The sequence below is a fragment of the Nestor notabilis genome, unplaced genomic scaffold, assembly GCF_000696875.1.
Source record: "Nestor notabilis isolate BGI_N333 unplaced genomic scaffold, ASM69687v1 scaffold15701, whole genome shotgun sequence".
NCBI classification, from domain to species: Eukaryota; Metazoa; Chordata; class Aves; order Psittaciformes; family Psittacidae; genus Nestor; species Nestor notabilis.
In genome coordinates this window covers 20,053-41,363 of record NW_009913656.1, presented here as the reverse complement: position 1 = coordinate 41,363, position 21,311 = coordinate 20,053, and the positions used below count along the sequence as shown (strand labels likewise).

Below are 21,311 nucleotides of genomic sequence, written 5' to 3'. Positions count from 1 at the left end.
CCTACAAAAGCTTGCAGCAGTGGGGAAATGCATCTCATGAATTTATGTCCTTCTCATAATGATACGAAGCAAATTACAGAGATTAAGCTGTTGCATAAGTGAGCAAGCAGCATGAGTCAGGGGGTTTGGGAAAAATGAGTCACAGTGGGAAGGGAACGGAGCCAGGTTTGGAGCTCTCAGAGAGAGACTGGGAAAGAATTTTATGGATGTAGATAAGATCCTGACAGAATGGATTGCAGTGGAGAAGGAATAAAACCAGCTTTAACCCAGGGAACCATACACTAGATGTAGAGAAAGCTATAGCTAAAATGCAGGTCAGGAGAAATGTCTGTACACGAGTGGTGGTTGGAGTGGAGAGGAGGCTGCCAAAGTCAGCAGTGGAAGGACATAATTGTGTAAATCACTTCAAGAGGGAGTGCGGGTACATTTTTGGAAAATGAGGGAATCACTGGGCATAGCTATTAGTGAGGCTTGTGGAATTAAAACTATGAAATGCAAGTTGATTTATATTGTGAAGGAACACAGGAGCAAGCTCTGCTGCCCTCCAGGGTGCTCACATTATTGCTGTAGCACCCTGCAAACTTCAAACAGCAGGTGATGCACATAAATTACCTTCACCTGTAAATAGTTGCCAGTAGCGTAGAATCCCAGACTGGTTTGAATTGGAAGGGACCTTAAAGCTCCTCCAGTTCCAAACCCCTGCCATGGGCAGGGACACCTTCCACTAGAGCAGGTTGCTCCAAGCCCCTGTGTCCAACCTGGCCTTGAACACTGCCAGGGATGGGGCAGCCACAGCTTCTCTGGGCACCCTGTGCCAGCGCCTCAGCACCCTCACAGGGAAGAACTTCTGCCTCAGAGCTCATCTCAGTCTCCCCTCGGGCAGGTTCAAGCCATTCCCCTTGTCCTGTCCCTACATCCCTTGTCCGAAGCCCCTCTCCAGGTTTCCTGGAGCCCCTTTAGGCACTGGAGCTGCTCTAAAGTCTCCCCTTCAGGAGCCTTCTCTTCTCCAGGCTGAACCAGCCCAGCTCTCTTCCAAAATGAACTTTCTAGAATAACCCTGGTGAGTGCTGCAAACAGTGGTATTTACATTAGGATGAGTCACTGGGGTCTGATGGCCGTATTTACCATGGTGCAGTTGAGGACTTCCATAAACAGTTCTGGAAAAGCAGTGTGGCCTCCATGTAATTTAATTGAGAGACCAGTGTCCTCCCCCCAGTGCTCTGTTGACTCTGACTTTACATCAATTTCAGGGTTTTAGATGGCAGTAATCATTGCATCTTGACAGAGGCCCACACCACCTCATGCATTTGAGGAATGGTATGGTTTGACCAAGCACAAGCCTGCGGGAGAGTATGAGATCCATGTAATTAAAGACTGTGTCATGGTGACTCCATGGATCTGAATACAGACTTTTTAGAGAACCTGAATGCTGTGGTTTGCAACCCCAGAGTACTTGACTTCGAAACTGTCATGTTCTTTCAGTGTAGTATTCTGGATGTAACACCTAGAAACAATGTATGGAGATTAAAGTACTCAATCCAAGCACATTTTACAAGTTTTGTTAATTCTTTGTAACTATTTAAAGTACAACTAAATCCGGTAAGAAGCTTGTTTTCAAGTGGCCTGTTGAAAGGCTGCATCATTATCTGAGTTCAATTATTACAATGATCAAGACACTGAAGGTAGCCCAGCTCCATTTCCCAGTCAAATTGATCTGCAAAAGGACTGTTAGAGATGCTCGGGCTATTTCAAAGGAAAATTTCAACTACACAGGTTACAACTGCCCAGGGAATAACTGTCTGGGAATAAAAATCTCAGCAACTTCTTAGATCAGACCCAGAGCTACAGTGAGTGTAAGGATTGATCTGTATTTCACCGGTTGCATGAATCAATAACCAAATACCATTCAGGTTGTTTAACGATGTAATACAAACTTACAGCTCTTGTTGTGCTGTTCCCTGCAGATAAACCTTTTAAATGTTAGCTGAGATTAGAAAATAGAAAGAAAATAGGATAAGGTTAAAAGAGAAGATCACTTGCATTACTGGTTACCAGTGTAATTTTACCTGGGTGAACATACGTGTAACACTTAGAAGTGAAATTTAAGGCATGAGTAAGCATGAGGAATGAGTTGAGGGTGTTTTCATGTATCACTTACAAGCTACTTGCTTAAGGTAGAAGCCTCAGCTACGGCATCAGCTGCTGAAACACTCATGGGAACAAACTTTAACATGATGACACTAAATTTGGACAAGAGGATGCAGAGGAAAGATGCTCAAGAATGAGCTTGTAAAAGCCCATTATTTTCTTTCTAGATCTGTTTCTTATACTGCACTCATCACTGTGGTATCTTGAGTGCTTTCCAGTAGTGCATTAAGCAACATGACAAACATCTGTCACATGTTTGTTCTCTCACCCTCTCCCCAGAGACACAAGTGTGTGCAGTGCAGTGCCTTGTTTTAATTTCTTTAATTATTATAAACACACATGCACGTAACACACATGATTAAACATTTGTGCTGGAGAGGAAAGGGCAGACAAATGGATCTTGCTCTTAGGATTAAAGCTGGTGATCTCTGTGATCTTCCTGTGGGAGTTTCTATCACACCCAGGTCCTTGTCTTCACAGATTCCAAATCAGGCTGGTCAGGGGTGTCTGCAGCAGGCAGAAAACAAACATATGGGTCCCCAATACCCTCATTTACTGTTCACACTTAAGTGCAGGGATTTTGTCAAGAAAGATCAAATGGAATGAAATGGTAGAATTTAAGGGAAAACATGTGGTTTGTATATCCACCATCTCATCCCTATGTTACTGCACTTGATGCAGCTTAAAAGCAGTAATTGATGCAGCTTTTAGATCACTGTCACAGAATCAGAGGGCACTGTGCAGGTTGTGATAAACAAGCTGGGAATCTAAAGGATTGGAAAAGTCTGATTTAAACTGGAAAAAGCAGCTTTCAGAGTAATGGAATGAGACGTAGGGGCTATGCATTTCCACACAGAGAGGTGGGAAAACAGACTGGAAGCTTCAGACCAGATCGTCAGACCCTGAACAATCACAGATAGACAGCCTACCTATTCAAGAACCATGGACACTTAAGTGGGTATCACGGATCAACACTGGCACCACCAGCGTAGGGTTATGCTATTTCATATGGGGCTAGAACTGTGTGTGTGTATTGGCAGATAACTCTGCCTCGGCCACCTCAGAGAAAAATGGAGCTGACTTGCCTCATCCCAAGACCTCCAACATCGAAGCTGCTTCCTTCCTATGACTTCCACTCCTCTATTGCTCCAGTAACTCTCAGGACAGTTAGAAAAAAGACTGTTTCTCTAATGGAGGATGATTCAGGTCACATCGAGTGCCAAAAAGCTGAAGACTTCTCTCTGGGCCTCACTCAAACGCATAGATGCAGAGATCTGTGCAGCAACATCACATTGCAAAATCCACCAGTGCTGCTTGCCATACTCCACAAGGGCTGGGCTGCTTCTGGTATCCCACCAATACAATTCATATTTGGCACTGCTTTCAGTGCTGAAAACTTCCACTCGCTTCCTCACCCTTGTATCACTCACAACAGTAGACCTATCTGTAATTATTGCAATGCTGGAGATGTCAGAACTGAATGTTCCAGCAGTGAAACCTTTCTCACTGCCTGTAGTTCTCCTCCCACAGTGCTTTACTTGAAGCACTTGAAACAGGATCTTTAGGCCATCACCCCTCCTCTAGCATCGTTGTTTTCTTTGCACAGATGTAAGCAGAACTGCTCTGAGCATGGCAACCTACTGCCCTTCCCCATGCAGGCTTGAGGCTGCTCTCCTGTCCACCTTCACTTCCCACCTTGGGCATTTGAGTAAAGTCCACAAACAAACCAGATTGGAGTTCTCAAAGAACTCCCATCAATGCTTTATTCCATGTATCCATTTCCCACCTTGCCTAGGGACTTGCATCTCAATAAAAGCCATCCAAAGACAATCAAAATAGCAAAAAGTACCATGACTACATAGAGTAACATCACTGAAAAAGCTCTTCTGAAGGCCACCAGGACCATACCATGTACTGCTCTGCTTTCCTGCAGCAGACATGGCAGCCACACTAACACACAGCTCAGTTCAGGATCCTAACTCGAGTAAGAAGCTAAGGAGCACTCTAAAGGATTCCTTAAAGCCAATCTCAAGAAAAGGTTGTTCTAAACACAGGTCTTTTGGGCCATAGCACTGAATCCTCCAAGAGCTTCCAAATCAGGACACAGCCAGCAGTCAAATGCTGCTTTTGAATAATGGTTTTTCTTTCAAACTGAACTTACCATTGGGACGAATCAAAGCCCCTGGGTGCATAAGTCAGTCTAGTTCGCTTCCTTTTAGCTGGAGTAGCTTATTACTCCATAGAAGTTAAACTAAATGGAAATCAGGCCATGGATGTAAATGGCAACATAAGGACTTAATGCATTTTAACTGATCCGTCTTAAAAGATAACTCACGTAAGTTTACTCATACATGAAGTTCTTAAAGATCAAATAACCTTTCTTTATTCCCACACAGCTTGCACAAGAAGGATTTGAACTCTCTGAGTATTATAGCCATCTTCTTTTCAGCTTTTGTAGACACCAAGAGTACATGCAAAGCCCAGTGAAGTCTTTGCAAAGACTTGCATGGAACTCCACTGTGCTTTGGCTCGAGCGTTTAATGATGTGTCAGGTTGGTATGAGGCAGCAGCTCTAGTCCCTGAAAGTCTTTACACCTGAGAATGTGCTTTTCAGCTTCCAGGACAGAACAACACAGTAAACAAGTCCTGCATCAACACAGCAGCTTCAGGTATTATGCAGAAATGTAAAGAGGGGGCTAACAGAAAAGGGTTTTGTTTTCCCTGTCAGATAAAGAGAAGATAGCTGTAAAATAGTTGGACATTTGGGGGAAGGGTGAACATTGAGAATTAATTCAAACTGTTGATGGTTTATTTTTTATTGAATCTTGTGGTCAAAATTGTTTTCATTTGCTATGAGAAAGAATCCATCATTTTTTCCAAAGCACCACCCAGAATCTGCCACTGGTGATGTTCTAACATCCCCAGTGCCTATACAAATAGAGAGGTCAGCTGAGATTTGTAAACTGGAGATCATAAGTTTGAAGGAATTTGTTTATTCAGCCTAGAGTCTCCAAATTGTGTCCAATGCCAAAACTGAAAAGTCCTCTCACTGTACTGTGTCAGGTTACACTAAAAAGCTCTCCAACATTTGGGATGTTCAGATGAGAAAGCAAATTGCAATGCCATTTTCAGCAACCTATTTGTCAGCACATGCAGTTTAATTCTAATTAAGTACCTCCAGCAGTTACAATGAGTAGGCAAAATCAGAATGGTGGGGTTCTACTTGTAGAAACCTGCATTTAGTGTGGATTACTCTGAAAAGTATTAGCCTAGTATTTGCATTTTTAGCTGTACTGTTCAAATGCAAACATACCTGGACTCCTTCCAAAGACTTTAGCAGATTGAATTATGGGAGTTTTCATGGGAATGACAAGAGGCAGATCTCTTCCTGAGGAGAAGGCCATCACATACCAGGTTCCAAGTCCCTGTCCAAAGTATGGATCATGGGAGCCATGCAGAAGAGATCACAAGAGTCTCTTTAGTATCAGCAAAACAACATTTCTAACTCATCTCATCCTTGAGAAAGAGCTGAACTATGTTTGCTGAAGTTTTCTTGAGTGATTCAGCATTCAACAACCAAACAGCATGGGAAACAAAACACAAGGCAAAAAAGTCAAATGATTAAATTATGATAAAGTTGCAAGAAGTTTACAGAATGTTTTATAGTGATAAGGACAGAATATTAATGGCATTTGACAAATAAAAGTATCTGAATGTTTAAAATAACCATATCTGAAAACAGTTACAAATGCAGTATGTCAGAATTAAAAGCCATTAAAAATCTGATAAGATTTTACATCCTGCAAGTGGAGTAAGCCCTGAAATGACATCTTTGGAGTATATCTGAACTTCACTTAGAGGTAGCTGTAAGATGCATAAAGCATTTCAACAGGATAAAACTGTTTTAAGTAAACTTTATGACTAATATTGCATTTGTTTTTTCTATACAGATATAGATGAATGTGCAACTGGAACCCACAATTGTAGAGCTGATCAAGTATGTGTCAATTTAAGAGGCTCCTTCAGCTGCCAGTGTCCTCCAGGCTATCAGAAACGAGGGGACCAGTGTGTTGGTAAGTGTTGCTCTGGACTAAATGATTTTCTTTTGTTGTATACAGTTGCAAACTTTAAATTGATTATAAAGTGTATGGGTAAAATAGCTATGCGACTGTGAAATGCAGTGGAATAGGCACTTTATCACAAGGATTAATCACTGAAACATGGAGCTAGAAACTATTTTAAGTACAATCAACACTTGGAGTTGAAGTTCACAAGATTAATTTTGCTAACAGTTACCATTGTGTTTATTGTTTGTATTGGGGTATTGCCTAATGGCCCGGATACAGTCATGAGTCTACTGTAGCAGCAAAGCAGAGCATGTCTTTCCACTGACCTCAGGGAGACTTGAGTCCAGGTCTCCAGGACAAAGCTCTACCTTCACGCAGCCCTAATCCCAGCTCTGCAGAGCCCCCTTGCACAGTCTGGTTCAGTGCTCAGCTTTATGAGTACACACGAAGGAGATGGAAACTCTGAATGCAGGTATATGATACTTGCAACTTATAAACTGCTGCACTTTATTCTTTGTGCCAAAATAAACTATTAGCACCCTTGGGACCTATACAAGTATAGCATGAAATTAAATCCAAGTGCAGTATAAACACTGCATCTTTCCTATGCCATCCTCATTTGGGGATGTTATGCAAAAGTGTCATTACCCTGTTCCTGCAGTGCTCCTTCAGCCTTTATTTAACACCTCCATCATAATTTTGATGGATGAATTGATTTTATGGGCACTGCGGCCTTAAGCTCAGGTTTGTCAGAGATAATAAAAACCTATGAAATAAGAGAAGCAAATATACACATCATGAGGTGATATTCCAGACTGCCTTTTAGAAGACACAAGACTGCTTTTAAGCAGCGTAGGAGAAAAGCATTTGGGTTTTTATGTCTTCAACAGAACTTCAGGTTTTCCTCTTTGTGTTCAAGATCCTGCACTTGAAAGTGTTTAAGAATTCTTTGATTGTTATTTATATTCTCTTCCAAAAAGCCTTGCTAAGGTTATAGGTAGTCACTGCAGGAAGGAAACAGGGGAAGCTTCAGTCCACATCTAGACTAACTTCAATTTCTGAGCATGGCTCTTTCTGCAGGGTTCTGAGCCAAGGGCTGTCAAAATCAACCCAAAAGTTCTTATCTCTTTCCTAAGAGACATGGATCAGGCCCTGAACTGTCAAACTGCTGTAAACACAGATGTGTCTGATATCTCTCAGTTCTCTGTGCAAGAGTCAGATGAGCGGTTTGGAATGTAGGTAGAGGAAGAGTTTTGGTAAGTCACTGATAGGGTTTTTAATATCTGGGGTTTATCTAGATTATGTTTAGAGCAGGTGAAGTGTATCACTGCTGTGCAACAGCACTTTGGGTGTCAAGACTCATGGTACTAACTGAAAGTCTCACAGGACACGTTATATAACATTCAGAAGACAAGCAGCACTACGAGACACCCTGACATCTCCATGTGATGTATGCCCCAAAATCTATATATGAAGATGTCTGGAAAGTGAAAATTCCCTTGTCCTATGTAGGTCAAAATCAAGAAGAACACCTGTGTTACATATCACACACTGACCTAAATTCTAAGTCCATCCCTCCCCTTTGGACTGTCAGTGTTTCAGAATAAAGCCTGTCTTTGGGGATTTTATAACCACTTTGCCAGAAAATGTTCCTGGGGCCAGATCTTGATAGAAGTTCTCCATATGGGAGGAAATGTTTCTTAAATTTGAAAGAAATTTTTCCACACTCTTTTGGCTTCAAGGCAGAGAGAGAAAAAGGCTCATTTCTAACAACTGGTTGATTTTAGTCTAAATTCACTAATTTTCTTCATTCATTTTTAGCTTGTTCACATATTGCAAAATTAGTCCTTTCTGAAACACAGGGCTGCAGATAGAAAGAACTTTTCCAGCATTACTTCAAAGTGAAGATTTGGCTGAATTGATTAGATAATGCTTAGCATGGATGTGCCTAATCCCGCCAGGAAAACTCCCACTGAATTACAGCCAGATCCTGGAAGCATTTCTGTGCACAAGTGCAGCGCCTGAGCAGCAAAGCATTGCTCATGTCTATGTTGTATAATGAGGTCTTTAAACAGCACTTTGTAGAGCTTAGTTCTGTAAAAGTCAAGGATGGATGAGACTTACTGAGCCTCCTGATTTATTCCTTTTCTACTTCCAAATATCTCCCAGCAGTAAGAGTTACAGAGACAGTCGCTACTGTACGGATAGGCAGGAATTTTCCAGCATGAGCCTTTCCATTCAGAACCATCCAAAAGACTCCTCTGCTAAGTTGAGCCCCAAAGAGCGACTGCAGACCTGACACAGAAAGGGTTAACTTCTAAAGATTATTTTTTCACTTGATATTAAAACAAACACTTTCCTCATTATATAAAAAAACGCCTTGGCCTCTTTTTAAACACATCTATGGTGGAAACAGCTGGAGGTAGGAAACTCAAGATCTGGCATGGATATGGGAAGTGCCTGCTTTTGTTCCAGTGCAAACTGGTCTTATTTGTCTGAGGGTTGAGCCTTTGAAATCTCCCATTGTGTACATGTACAGAACACGGGCTGGATTTCTTCACCAAGCTCAAGCAGGCCACAACTAAAGGCAGCTGCTGCACATACAAGTACCATCAGTGCCCTAAGAAATAAGATGTTTTCCAGGCAAAATCAGAGGCAGTAGCTCCTCCAGAACACAAGGAAACCTTGTAGAATGCAGAGAGGTAAAAGAATGGGCTGTTGCACATTTTGTATGGTTCACAGGTGAAAACCCTGCTTCAGTGCACATTAGGAATGCTGAAACTTGGAAAGGCAGCCTGCTCCACCTCAACTCCAGGGCTAAGCTGCAAGGAGAGGCTGGCAAAGTTAATACTGCCTCAGACAGCACCAACTTTAGTCTTATCACCTTCCCCTGCACCAGGGAGCACAGGCAGGAGGTGCTGGTGCTGCTGTATGGGAAGGTGGGTAGGAGCAGCAGGGAGGAGAATGGGAACAGAGGCAGCCTCTTGGGGAGCAAACCGGTTTCTGTGGAAGCACAACAACCTGTTTCCTTTTCAGGCCCATTAATCTTCTGTCCTCACTATTCCCCTGTACTTGTACAGAAAACTTGGACTCTTCTTAATGGAGCTGAAAGGATTTGTTACATGTTAAGAGTTCTGTGTGGGAATTTTTAGGAAAAACAAGAGCTGCAAGCCAGACTCACCATGTTGGTCGGTGTTATGTTTGATCAGGAGAAATCTTGGTTGAAAAGCAGAACATTCTGGGGTTTACCTATGCAAAATAAACCAGACTAAGCAGTACTGTGGAACTGAATCGAAAATTAAGTTGGAATGTGGATTGATCTCAGTGGCTGGAAGACAATCAGCATGAAACAGGTTTTATAGAAGAAAAAGTGAAATTATCGTAGAATCACAGAATGGTTTGGGTTGGAAAGAACCTTAAGCTCATCCAGTTCCAACCCCCTGCCATGGGCAGGGACACCTTCCACTAAAGCAGGTTGCTCCAAGCCCATGTGTCCAACCTGGCCTTGAACACTGCCAGGGATGGGGCAGCTACAGCTCCTCTGGACACCCTGTGCCAGTGCCTCAGCACCCTCCCAGGGAAGAGCTTCTGCCTAAGATCTAACCTGAACTTCCCCTGTTTCAGTTTGAACCCATTTCCCCTTTTCCTATCACTATGGTCCCTGATGAAGAGTCCCTCCCCAGCATCCTTGCAGCCCCCTTCAGATATTGGAAGGCTGCTCTGAGGTCTCCACACAGCCTTGTAATATCCACAGCAAGAGTACCTCAGTCACATAAGCTTCCCCCCACCCCACTTTTAATCAAGTGCCATTAACTTTCCAGTTTCTTTGGACACCAGACTGCAGCAGTGAACTGCCATGGTTCCATTTGAGCTAATCTCTCTCCTTTGGTAACTCAGATGTTGACGAGTGCACCCTTCGTCCGTACTGCCACCATCGATGTGTGAACACCCCTGGTTCCTATTACTGCCAGTGCAATGCTGGGTTCCAGTTAGCATCCAACAACCACACCTGTGTAGGTAAGACCTCCTCTGCATGTATTTACACATGAGCTCACTCAGTCTAGAGACAGATACTGACACATGACTTGCCATAGTTGAAATTTAAGTATCTTCATCTCCACTTAAAGGAAATACATCTCAACAGGAAGACATACAGTTGCTGTAGCAAGAGGTTCTCCTGCAAGTGATCCAACAAGTACCGGAGGGTTAGAGAGGAAGTTGAAGCCTTATTGAAAACCTGTTATTTTGTTGGCCCAGCAGGTTTTCAAAGAGCATCTAGTTTGGCACCTGGAACCTTAGAGGTTTATATTCATTACTTAATCTTAGATTCAATTATTCTTTCCATTCTGGTGGATTGCTTTGCTTTATCCTTGGCTTTCATGATATTATTCCCATTCGTGCAACAAAGGCTGGAACTGGAAACCAGGAGAAGCAGTGCTATACCTCTGCATTAGTAGAATTAGCTTCAGCACATGATAAGCATAGTGAGGAAAGAAAGCTACTAAGTCACATTAGAATGTCTATAAAGTAATGTTAAAAATGAAAACCAGGGTCACTAAGAGTGACCCTTTAGAAGTAAAACACTAAGGGAAAACTTGCAGTAGAACTTTAAGACTGCTGTTCAGTTTGAAATCACAAGTTCTGTTCTAGAAGAATTAGAATAATAATAAAAAGGTAACTGTCTGAAGTACAGAGAGAATGGCCATAAAACACAAAGAGACTGGTGATAGAGATGGTCAGAAGTTCTTTATGGCTATACATTAAAAAAAAATCTATATTATATATGCATTTTTATATAGGTAGAAAAATTGATCTAGGTTTTCCAGCTTCTACCATTACTTCCAAGTGCTGCCATATCTTATCAAGATCCTTGGCATACAGCATAGGACTAAGAAAGGAATTGCTCTTTTTCACCAAATGATAGGATACAAATTGCTCATGGACACCACATAACCATGTGGGCAGTTGTTACTTATCTGACCCTTCCCATAGCTCCAATGCAAGATGTATTCTTGCAGTTACACTCACAAATCCATGACTGCTTCAAGTTCACCAAGTGTCTCACCAAAACATCTCTTCTCCGAGTTGCTGGCCTCCCAGCGTAATAAGGCCTACTCCTAGGAGGAAAGGTGAAGTAAATCTTAAGAAGAAAATTTGTAAATGAATGGTTGTTGCATCAGGACAGACTTTGACATGTGCAAGAGTCATCTGGCAGAAGTGGTACTTGACACTGTACCGATTGCACTGGTGGTACAACTTTAGCATATATTGAAAGCACGTCAACATTTCATGGAAGGAAAACAGAGCTGTGGCTTTGGCTAGCTTATTTAGTGCTTGGCTAGCTCATTTATTCCTTCTGGTAGCATTGTCACGATGGCCATTCTTTGCACTGTTGCCAGAAATTAACTAAAAGGAGGAAGAAAAAAACCCTTGTAATCAATTTTACTCTATTCCCATTCATTTTCAGGACTAGAAGGTTCATCATATAGAGAATTAACATCCTCCTCATTGGTTTAGTGCCTGATCTTAGTCATCTTTCTCAGTCTTTAGTTGTATCTGTGAATGACTGAGGGTTGCTGACATCAGTAAACATTCACAAAACCCATGAGCTCAAGATCTTTCCAAATGCATCTCTCCACTACTGGTTATATCTGATAAACACAAATATGAATGCAAAAGGGGAGGAATAGAAGGGAAAACACACAGAATAAATAACAGAGGAGCAGCAGTTAGTCAACAGCCTATGAAAACAAGTGTTATAGATTCCAGAGTTGATTCCAGTTGTATAAACTTCCCATCAAAAATTGCTTCTCACACCAGTGTTCTCACATACGTTCATAGGATGGGCACATCATGGAAAAAATCCAGCATAGAAACATACCTTCCCCCAATATGGTCTAGGCCTTTGAGCATTGCAAAACTCCACTGGCCTCAAAGGCTCGTGTTATAATTGTAATGGAATTTAAAAGAACAAATTTTAAGAGTAATAAATAGCTCCAATAAATCTTAACCACTACATGCTGAGAGCTCTTATCAGTATGTGTTCCTTATATCAATTATTTATAGAGACTTGGCATGTCATACCTGAAAAAAAGAGGCTGGAATGTGGAGTTTAATAGCCACACTGAACATTTTTGGAAGAATCCATCACACATTAGAATAACTCTCATTCCTGGAAAACTACTCTTCTTGCTACATGGAATGTAAAGCATAGATCTGACATTCCAGTGATGCAGAATCTATATTGATACAGTCAACTGAGCTCCTGCTAAGCAATAGACCCAGACCAAGGACTAACTCACTTAATCAGCCTTATGCCAGCTACAAAGGATCAAGAACTGTAACTTTTCCTTTCAGACATCAACGAATGTGATGCCAATAACCCATGTGCACAACAGTGTTACAATATACTGGGTTCTTTCATCTGTCAGTGTAACCCGGGGTTTGAGCTGAGCAGTGACAGAATCAACTGTGAAGGTAAGCAATTTGTGTGTCTTGGAAGAGGGATTTTTTGCTTTAAATCATGTTCCAGAAGTCTTTTTGTGAACTAACGGGTATAACTGAAGTGGAGCCACCCTGTGGGTGCAGTTTGTAGCCAAAACCCTTAAGACATTTAGTGTTTGTGTTCCAAATGTAGCTGTTAATCCACACCTTAGCAGCTGCGCTCAGGTACACATAGATCTGGGTATCTCTTCAATAGTAAGTGCATAGCAGGACAGACATTACTACATTTCAGACCACAGCTGGGAAGAATAAGGCTTCTGAATGCTTGTTTCACAAACTCATTGGACTTGTGTGTGGTCTAATGCTGATGACCATGAAATGAATCGGAAAGGAATGCAAACCAAAAACAAGTGCAAGTTTGTGCGTTGTTGAGCTTCTCTGAAAATAAAACCTCCCATTTCTGATTTTAAGGAAGTGACAATTGTGCTTTTGAGGGGCTTTCAAGCCTGTGTATCCAAACAGCATGTCTCCTGATGATTATACAATCAACACTCTATTTCCTCTGCCAGAGTCTCCACAGGGGTTCTCTAATCTCCTTTTGGACACATGATGATCTCACCCGTAAAGCCAATATCCTTTCTACCAGTCTTTGAGCCAAAGAGGGCTTTTTGGTTTACCACTGCCCTGCTAAACAAGCTAGCAGAGCTATTACAGATGCTCCCTCTCCAAGCTTCTTAAACTAATCCTATTTGCAAGTGAACAGAACAGGGAGCAGCAAGTATGCAGCCTCCAAGGACAGCCCTGACATGGAACCAAGAACTGGGCTCAAACCTCAGAGGCAGTAGGAGGGAGTTGGGTTGTTTTCCAAGCTATTCCCTAGTTTTGATAGGTTTAATTTCATTTCCAGTTAACGGCATACACTGTTCAATTCTGTGTCACATTACACTTTCTAGCAAGGGACTGATGGTTACACAAGGATTAAAAGAACCAAAAGAGAATGGTACACACTGATTGTTATTTGAAGACAAAAAGAGGCCTTCCCCTCTTTCCCAAAGAGCTACTCTGTTAGCATAGGGCAAGAGTACAAAGGCAATATTTTTGCCTTATTAACTAATCTCCCATCTGTGGGGTTTTGTGAAAGTAACCACATTTTGGAATACTAAAAGCATAAATTCTTTCAAGACTTATTTTCCCAAACCTGTTCTGAAATCTAAACTTAGCTTCTGCCTCCTCAAATCCCAAGTTCTCAATACTGTTGATAAAACACCAGCAGAACTTGCCCTTCTGTTTGCAACTGAGGTATTAAGCAATACATTTCAGAGCTTTGATAACTTACTCCTTTTAGACAGAATTCTTTTCTTCCACTGTTAGAACCAGCATTTAGCCATTATATTTAGTTCTGTAACAAGGTAAATGTTAGACAACAGTAACTTTAAGCTATTCTGTCTCTGCAGACATTGATGAATGCAGAACTTCAAGTTATATATGTCAGTATCAGTGTGTCAACGAACCAGGAAAATTCTCCTGTGTCTGCCCTGAAGGATACCAGGTAGTAGGAAGCAGAACCTGTCAAGGTGAGTGCCCTCAGCTTTGCAGCCTCAATACTGCATTAGTAACATTATTTCAGGCAAAGCTAAGAATGCTTCCTATCTAAATATTTATATCCCGTAACATTATGTTAGCAAAAGATATGTTGATAAAACATTTGATGATTAATTGCATCTCTTATATTAATTCTTATTTGAATCCTGCAGCTCAAACTCTTCAGTCCTTCAGATTCCAAGGACAAAGTGCCTGTTTTTGCAACCTTTAGGTAAAATTGGTCTTGGATGTCTAGGTATGAGTCTACGTTGCAGTGATAAATCTCTCTGCAAAAGGAAATTAGACCATTTTTTACAGACACTAAACATGCCTTTATATCATGTTTCATTTTATAGAGATTCCTTACTCCAGCCACAGTAGAAATGAAAGATGTTTCTTCTGATAACAGGAGAAAAATACTACACAAGACTTGAGCAGCTTTGATAATCTGTGCTTAGAAAATACATGTTCTGGTGCCACCAATGCCAGAATTTTGAAGTCTGGGATTTCCTCACTGGTGCTAAATGTCTCTGTATCTTATTAGAGATTATTGCAGAACAACTTATTAAGTGCAAGAACCATTGCTTCTGTCATCCAGAACCTAGCTTAACAGTCATTGTCTATAGAAATAAATAGGTGCTAATTATTGGCAGACGGGATGAGGAAACAACTCAGTTTAGTTAATATTTTGTATAAAATCCAGATTAATTTCTTTCCCTTAAGACCAGCAGCTAATACTGACCATCGTGGGGTAGTTTGACAATGTAAATATGTTTGTGCCTTCCATGACTGAACCCTTTCTGTGACTGTTCATTTCAGGAGACCATGTAGGTAGATGCTACTGGGGTTCTGGCACTAATAGGATAATAGAGCATTAATACAGTGCGAGTCTGACAGTCCCCACCTGCATTCAGGGTTATTTTCTCAGGCAAAAAAGGAAGCCCTGCTTGACACAAACCCCAAGTTTTCCTTATTCCTTTCAAAGCTATTTTAGTTAAAATGTAGCCATTAAGTAGGTATTTATATCACAAAACTCAGGCAATTAAAAATGAGAACCTGCAAAAGACAGGAAATCACAATTCTTCCTCAAAACCTTTTTCCTCTGTCTACAAGGTATCTTCTGCTATAAAATCATACTTTGCTACTTAAAAGCTTTACAGTATGTCCACAGTTGTATTATGATTAATGTGTATCTTTAGTCAACTTAAAAAAAAAATCTTCAGACTTAATGAACACTCAAACACATTTATCCCACTTCTGCATAGGGAAATCCTTTCTAGCCAGGCCCCAAAAGAGCAGGTAAAGAACACAGGAACCTGTTGGGTTTCAGCAGACAAGCCGGTGGTTGTTTTGAAGACACTGTTTGGTTTTGTAAGAGACTCATTTCCATCTGCTTTGACACAGCCCCTTTTCCTTCCTCCTAGATATAAATGAATGTGAGACCACTAATGAATGCAGAGAGGATGAAATTTGCTGGAATTACCACGGAGGATTTCGCTGTTACCCAAGCAATCCTTGTCAAGAGCCCTACGTCCTCACATCTGAGAAGTAAGAGAAGAATTGGCCTCTTTTTTTAGGGTGATCCACAAGAGGCAACATGAGGACGCACAACAGAAAGCAAATACCATGTGTTTGCAGCTCTCACAGTTTCACCCTTCTGTGTCTTCCAGCCGCTGTGTCTGCCCTGTATCAAACACCATTTGCCGGGAGCTGCCGTACTCTGTGGTGTACAAATACATGAGCATCCGCTCCGACCGAACGGTGCCCTCCGACATCTTCCAGATCCAGGCAACCACCATCTACCCTAATACCATTAACACATTCCGGATCAAGTCTGGGAATGAAAATGGAGAGTTTTACCTGAGAGTGAGTATTGGAGGGAGCTGGACCCTGAGCAGGGGATGAAAACAACTGGGTCATAACTCCACAAGGTGTTCTAGTGCCTGGCCATTTGGCAAAGCCATCAAATGTCCCCAGAAGAGTATCACAGCATCCCAAAGTTGATCAACTTTTTGATTCTTCCTTTTCAAATGTGCTTGGTTTCTAAATTTTAAAAAGCCTTTTACTTTTCTACCTAAAAACTCTAAATTGAGAATCAAACTGTTTTTTCAAATGAATACAACACTAGTAGTGATCATGAATGTTCACCAATCCTCAGACACCCCGATCCCAGTGAGATACCTCCGTGCTTTTCACTCTGTCCCAACAGCTATATATATGTATTTAGCAGAGGTTTATAAAGATTCCTTATATAATTATCATAGAATCACAGAATGGTTTGGGTTGGAAAGAACCTTAAAGCTCCTCCAGTTCCAACCCCTGCCACGGGCAGGGACACCTTCCACTAGAGCAGGTTGCTCCATGCCCCTGTGTCCAACCTGGCCTTGAACACTGCCAGGGATGGGGCAGCCGCAGCTTCTCTGGGCACCCTGTGCCAGCGCCTCAGCACCCTCACAGGGAAGAGCTTCTGCCTCAGAGCTCATCTCAATCTCCCCTCTGGCAGGTTAAAGCCATTCCCCTTGTCCTGTCCCTCCATCCCTTGTCCAAAGCCCCTCTCCAGGTTTCCTGGAGCCCCTTTAGGCACTGGAGCTGCTCTAAGGTGTCCCCTTGAGGAGCCTTCTCTTCTCCAGCTGCCCCAGCCCAGCTCTCTCAGCCTGGCTCCAGAGCAGAGCTGCTCCAGCCCTTGCAGCAGCTCCGTGGCCTCCTCTGGACTCACTCCAACAGCTCCACGTCCCTCTTGTGCTGTTGCCCCAGAACTGGATCAGGGCTGCAGGGGAGGTCTCCCCAGAGCACAGCAGAGGGGGAGCAGTGTGACCTGCTGCTCACGCTTTGGGGGTGCAGCCCAGCACACAGAGGGGGGGTGGTTCTCAGCTGCAAGAATATTAATCATATAAAATATGCAATTTAAATTTCTCATTTCTCCAAAAAAGTATTGAAATCAGTAGCAGCTTGGGATGAGGCACTGCTTGCTGGAGTGCTAAGCTCAGGGTAACTTACAAGGGCTTTGTGTGCTGCAGACTCAAACCTTCATTTTCCCATAGCACTGCAACTATTTCAGAAACCCACAAAAGTTCAAGTGACTGACGACAGCAGCATTTCCTGTTGGTATCATGCACTCAAGTAGATGCACATGAGTGAAAGTGTCCCTAACATCTGCTTCTTAAGCTTTTTGGGGGGAAGAAATCTGATTTTCTTGGACACTTGTCATATTTACAAATCCCTGGGAAATCCTTTTCTGCTTCATATATGGGTTTACACTCAGGAGAAGAGAATCAGCATAAAAAGCTTCAACCAGAAATATATTCATTGGAAGGTTTTCATATTTTTCTTCAAATCTGAAGATGGGAGGTTGATAGTAGATCCCCAAAGTGTACCAAGATGTGGCACTGCCTATTTATACCATGGTTCCTTAAGATGGGAACAAGGAATTACTCACCTGTATCTCACCTGTTTTGGTATAACCTAAGCCCTGGTGCTTTTCCCTGGATTTATTACACATCAAACCCCCTTACCTACCCCCAAAATACAAAGTTATTTGCTTAAAAAAAGAACAAGATCACTCCAGCTCTAGTTTTGGGTTAGATCTCAATCTAGCCTTTAAACTGACTTTTAGACTAACAATTCCAATCTTCTGTTGCCACCCAACAAGAAGTCACAGGCCTTAAATAAGGAAGCGTGTGTTTATTCCTGGCAAGGGACTGTGGTAAACAAAGGCTTACTTGGAAGTTATTCCTATTGTTGTAGTAAAACTTGGAGCTGTGTCTTGGATACAGTGGATGGATTGGATTCAGCTGTCTGATATGTAGTAAGCGAAGGGAGAGGTGGAGTTTACCCTTTTGCTATCACCTGTAAATGACAAAGTTGTTTAACAAACTTGCAGCATGCCATGTACAAGGCCTGTCAGTGTTCCCCAGCAGCATGATCCCAAGCTGGGAAAAGAGCTTTGGAGCAGTACAAGATGGAGATGGCAACAGGCACACCAGTTGCAAGAATACCCAGTGTTTACAAGGAGAGCATGACTTCTTCAGCATGAGCATTGAGACAAACTTAGTTTTCCTTCACTGAACAAGCTACATCACTGTTAAAGACATTAGGTCTCTTGTTTTACTTATTCTCTCTATATTTTAAAAGCTGATAGATGGGGCTAAAAACAAAGACCATCCTGGGATAGATTACCACTTCCCATGTCCTTGAGGAGAGTCAGCATAACCAGGAACAGATTTTGCAGTGCAGTTTATTCCTCTGAGCCCTGGTCAGGTAAAGCTTTCCCTGCAGCAAAGCCAGGTGTGAGATTAGTCATGGCCATTTCAACACGTTGTAAGAATACTTGCATTGTGTATCTCTGTGCTGAGACAGAGCATTTTTACAGTGTAGTAACACCCCAGCACTCTCTTGATGCAACTGGGGACTCGTTTTAGGTTGGACTGAATTAAACTGGGGGGTTTTTTGTTGTTCTTTCAGCAAACAAGCGCCGTGAGTGCAATGCTTGTGCTGGTGAAATCAGTCTCAGGACCAAGAGAACACATTGTGGACCTGGAGATGTTAACAGTCAACAGCTTGAACTATCGTACCAGCTCGGTGTTAAGATTAACAATAATAGTGGGACCTTATGCATTTTAGTGGTTTTCAATAGCCCTTCACTGGCACTTAAAGCAGCCAAAGAATACTCTCTTAAAGAAAGCACTTACTATTTTATTTATAGAGTTTGCTCTCTTGGTTTTATTTTCAAGATTTGTTTAGTAAGTTGATACCTGTAATCCACACATTACACCTGTAATTCAAACTTAGTAGATGTGTTCCATAGTATAACATGGGCATTGTCACTTTCTGTATAAAGATTTAAATCTTTTTTATTACCTTTCTTGGACTAGATACATACTCTGCTTTTGTATGAGACCTGTATGTTCATATTCTCCTGTAAAACTTCACACCCCCTCCCTAGCCAAATAGGTCATGCAATGAAAAGGTGATCTTCTGTGTTGTTCTGATTTGAAGTTCTGATGCAGCTACACTGACAATCTCAACAAGAATAAAAGATACAGTATGAATGATACACAAAAAGAATGGTTATCTGATAAGCTAAAATGTATTTCTTCTTTTTAACTACTTTGTAACAAAAGCTAACAGTCAATAAAAACCTCTTTCTGTAGACATTTATGTGCTATCACAGTTGGTTTTTCTAATCTGGGTTGGAGGTGACACGGTGAGAAATGTTTGGCATTGGGTTTTTCTATGCAGATTGTGTTAACCATACCATGGAATAACATTCTGCTCCCTCCAACATAAATAGACTATAGGAAGAAAACTTCTCCAACAAGGAAAGAAACTCCAAATGGAAAAATCACCGCACAGGGCACGTGTGTCTGTGCTTCCTCCCGAGAACACTGTTGGTAGTTACTGCTTAGAGGGATACAGCATTTGCAGACAGAAGTTAACATGCTATTTTCTCCAGAAATACTATGTTTTATACTATGAATTGAGTGCATTTGCTTAGTAAGTTATATCATTGTCAGGCACTCGGTCCTATTCCTGCTTTTACAACTCAGATGTATCATGTACAGTGTTCATAAAGTTTATTTCTAATTCAAGAACTAATAACACCTTTTGTAATATGTCAAATCTTATTTCTTGTTTAAAAATGTAGTAGTTATTCCTTTGATGTACAAAATTTTTAATAAAGATCTCTTACCATATTGAATTCAGGGGGTTTTTGTGGTAGTTTAGAAGTACATTAGAGGAGTGAATTATCAGCTACTGGGGGAGTCAGCAAAGCCCCACTGAATTCTGTGGTGTCAGAAGGACCCAAATCTTGGTCCACACAGTGTTAGTTCATGGCAGACCAAAACCACAATTCCTTTGTAGAAGGACAAGGGCATTTCCTACTGAGTTTTAGTTTTACTGACATTAAAAGAGCATAAATACACAACATTCACACATTGCTACTTAGCTGCCGATTTACAGGAAGGAGCCTCTTTTCTATTTCAAATTCATTTTCTATATAAAATATTTGTGAATAGCACATACAATACACACAAAACCCCTCTTGTGGTGCAGACCTGTAGATTCATATTTATTACGTCAATCACCCTCAGCGATTGCTTTCAAGGGATGTGCCCAAAAAAGCAATGAGCATGGCTGGAAGACTTGGCACCCAGAGGTCCTGCACAACAAGACAGCCAAGATTTGCTCCAGTGTATAACTTAGAACAGGCCACAACCGCTCTCGTTTAGGGTGACACATCCCCCACACTCAGACAAATTGCAGAGCAGGACCCCATTATCCAATGATCATTCCTTCAGGCACTCATTTGTGGCTTTAAACAAATACTTCCTCTGCCAGAAGGCTCAGAGCACATGCTTGTAACATACGCCAAAAAACAGTGCTGGCGCTGGGTCACAGTTGCTTTGCCTGAGGCCCCGGAGCTGTGGGATGAGACCCCAAGTAGCCTTCACCTCCTTGGCAGAGAGGAGCTCAGAAATGCAAACCCAGTTGCTTTGTAGAGGGTTTTAACTGGTGTTTTCCATGGCGAAAACACTCTGATACAGAATTTGGCTTTGTAGGAAGCTCCTTCCTCTCCCCAGAGGGATTCCTCCCCATTCATCATCACTACAAATCTGCTCAGTTCAAAAGGCAACTCCTCACCCCACACATGTACTGAGCAAAATACCTCCAACCTTGTCCTCCTCCTCCCTGCAGTCCCTGTGGCAAGCAGGGAGGTTGTCAGCTAACAGCTTCTCCCCATGTAGTCTGTCCTCATAGAGGAGCAGTGCCTCAAGCATCCCCCTTGACCCCAGCATCAGCACTGTTCTTTTACACTGACTTTCAGTTCTGCAAACTGTGTCATTCAGCTTTGCCCATTCCAAGAAACAATCAATTTTGTTGTTTCTAGGTTTAAAATGGGCAATTTCCTCTTGATAGACACCCCGTGGCTTTGTCTCCTTCAGTCCTGGGAGGACATAGGCTGGCCCTGTAGTGAATCAAGCAGCCACAAATCATCCCCAAGCTGCCAGGCTCTGCCCCAGGAGTTACTCCACCTTCATGCTCTGCCAATATTTACACCAGCTTCATCAG

The 21,311-nt window shown here is 42.0% G+C and overlaps 1 protein-coding gene across 1 annotated transcript in view; it reads left to right on the top strand.

The window, feature by feature from the left end:
- Positions 1-19,295, top strand: part of EFEMP1 (EGF containing fibulin-like extracellular matrix protein 1) — a 49,728-nt gene extending 30,433 nt beyond the window's left edge. The window contains exons 4-10 of the mRNA XM_010023298.1: positions 6,099-6,221; positions 10,113-10,232; positions 12,573-12,692; positions 14,114-14,233; positions 15,665-15,788; positions 15,911-16,106; positions 18,702-19,295. Coding sequence (XP_010021600.1) covers positions 6,099-6,221; positions 10,113-10,232; positions 12,573-12,692; positions 14,114-14,233; positions 15,665-15,788; positions 15,911-16,106; positions 18,702-18,860 — 962 coding nt within the window. The 3' untranslated portion in view covers positions 18,861-19,295. The remainder of the gene's footprint in view (positions 1-6,098; positions 6,222-10,112; positions 10,233-12,572; positions 12,693-14,113; positions 14,234-15,664; positions 15,789-15,910; positions 16,107-18,701) is intronic.
- Positions 19,296-21,311: the final 2,016 nt, after the last annotated feature.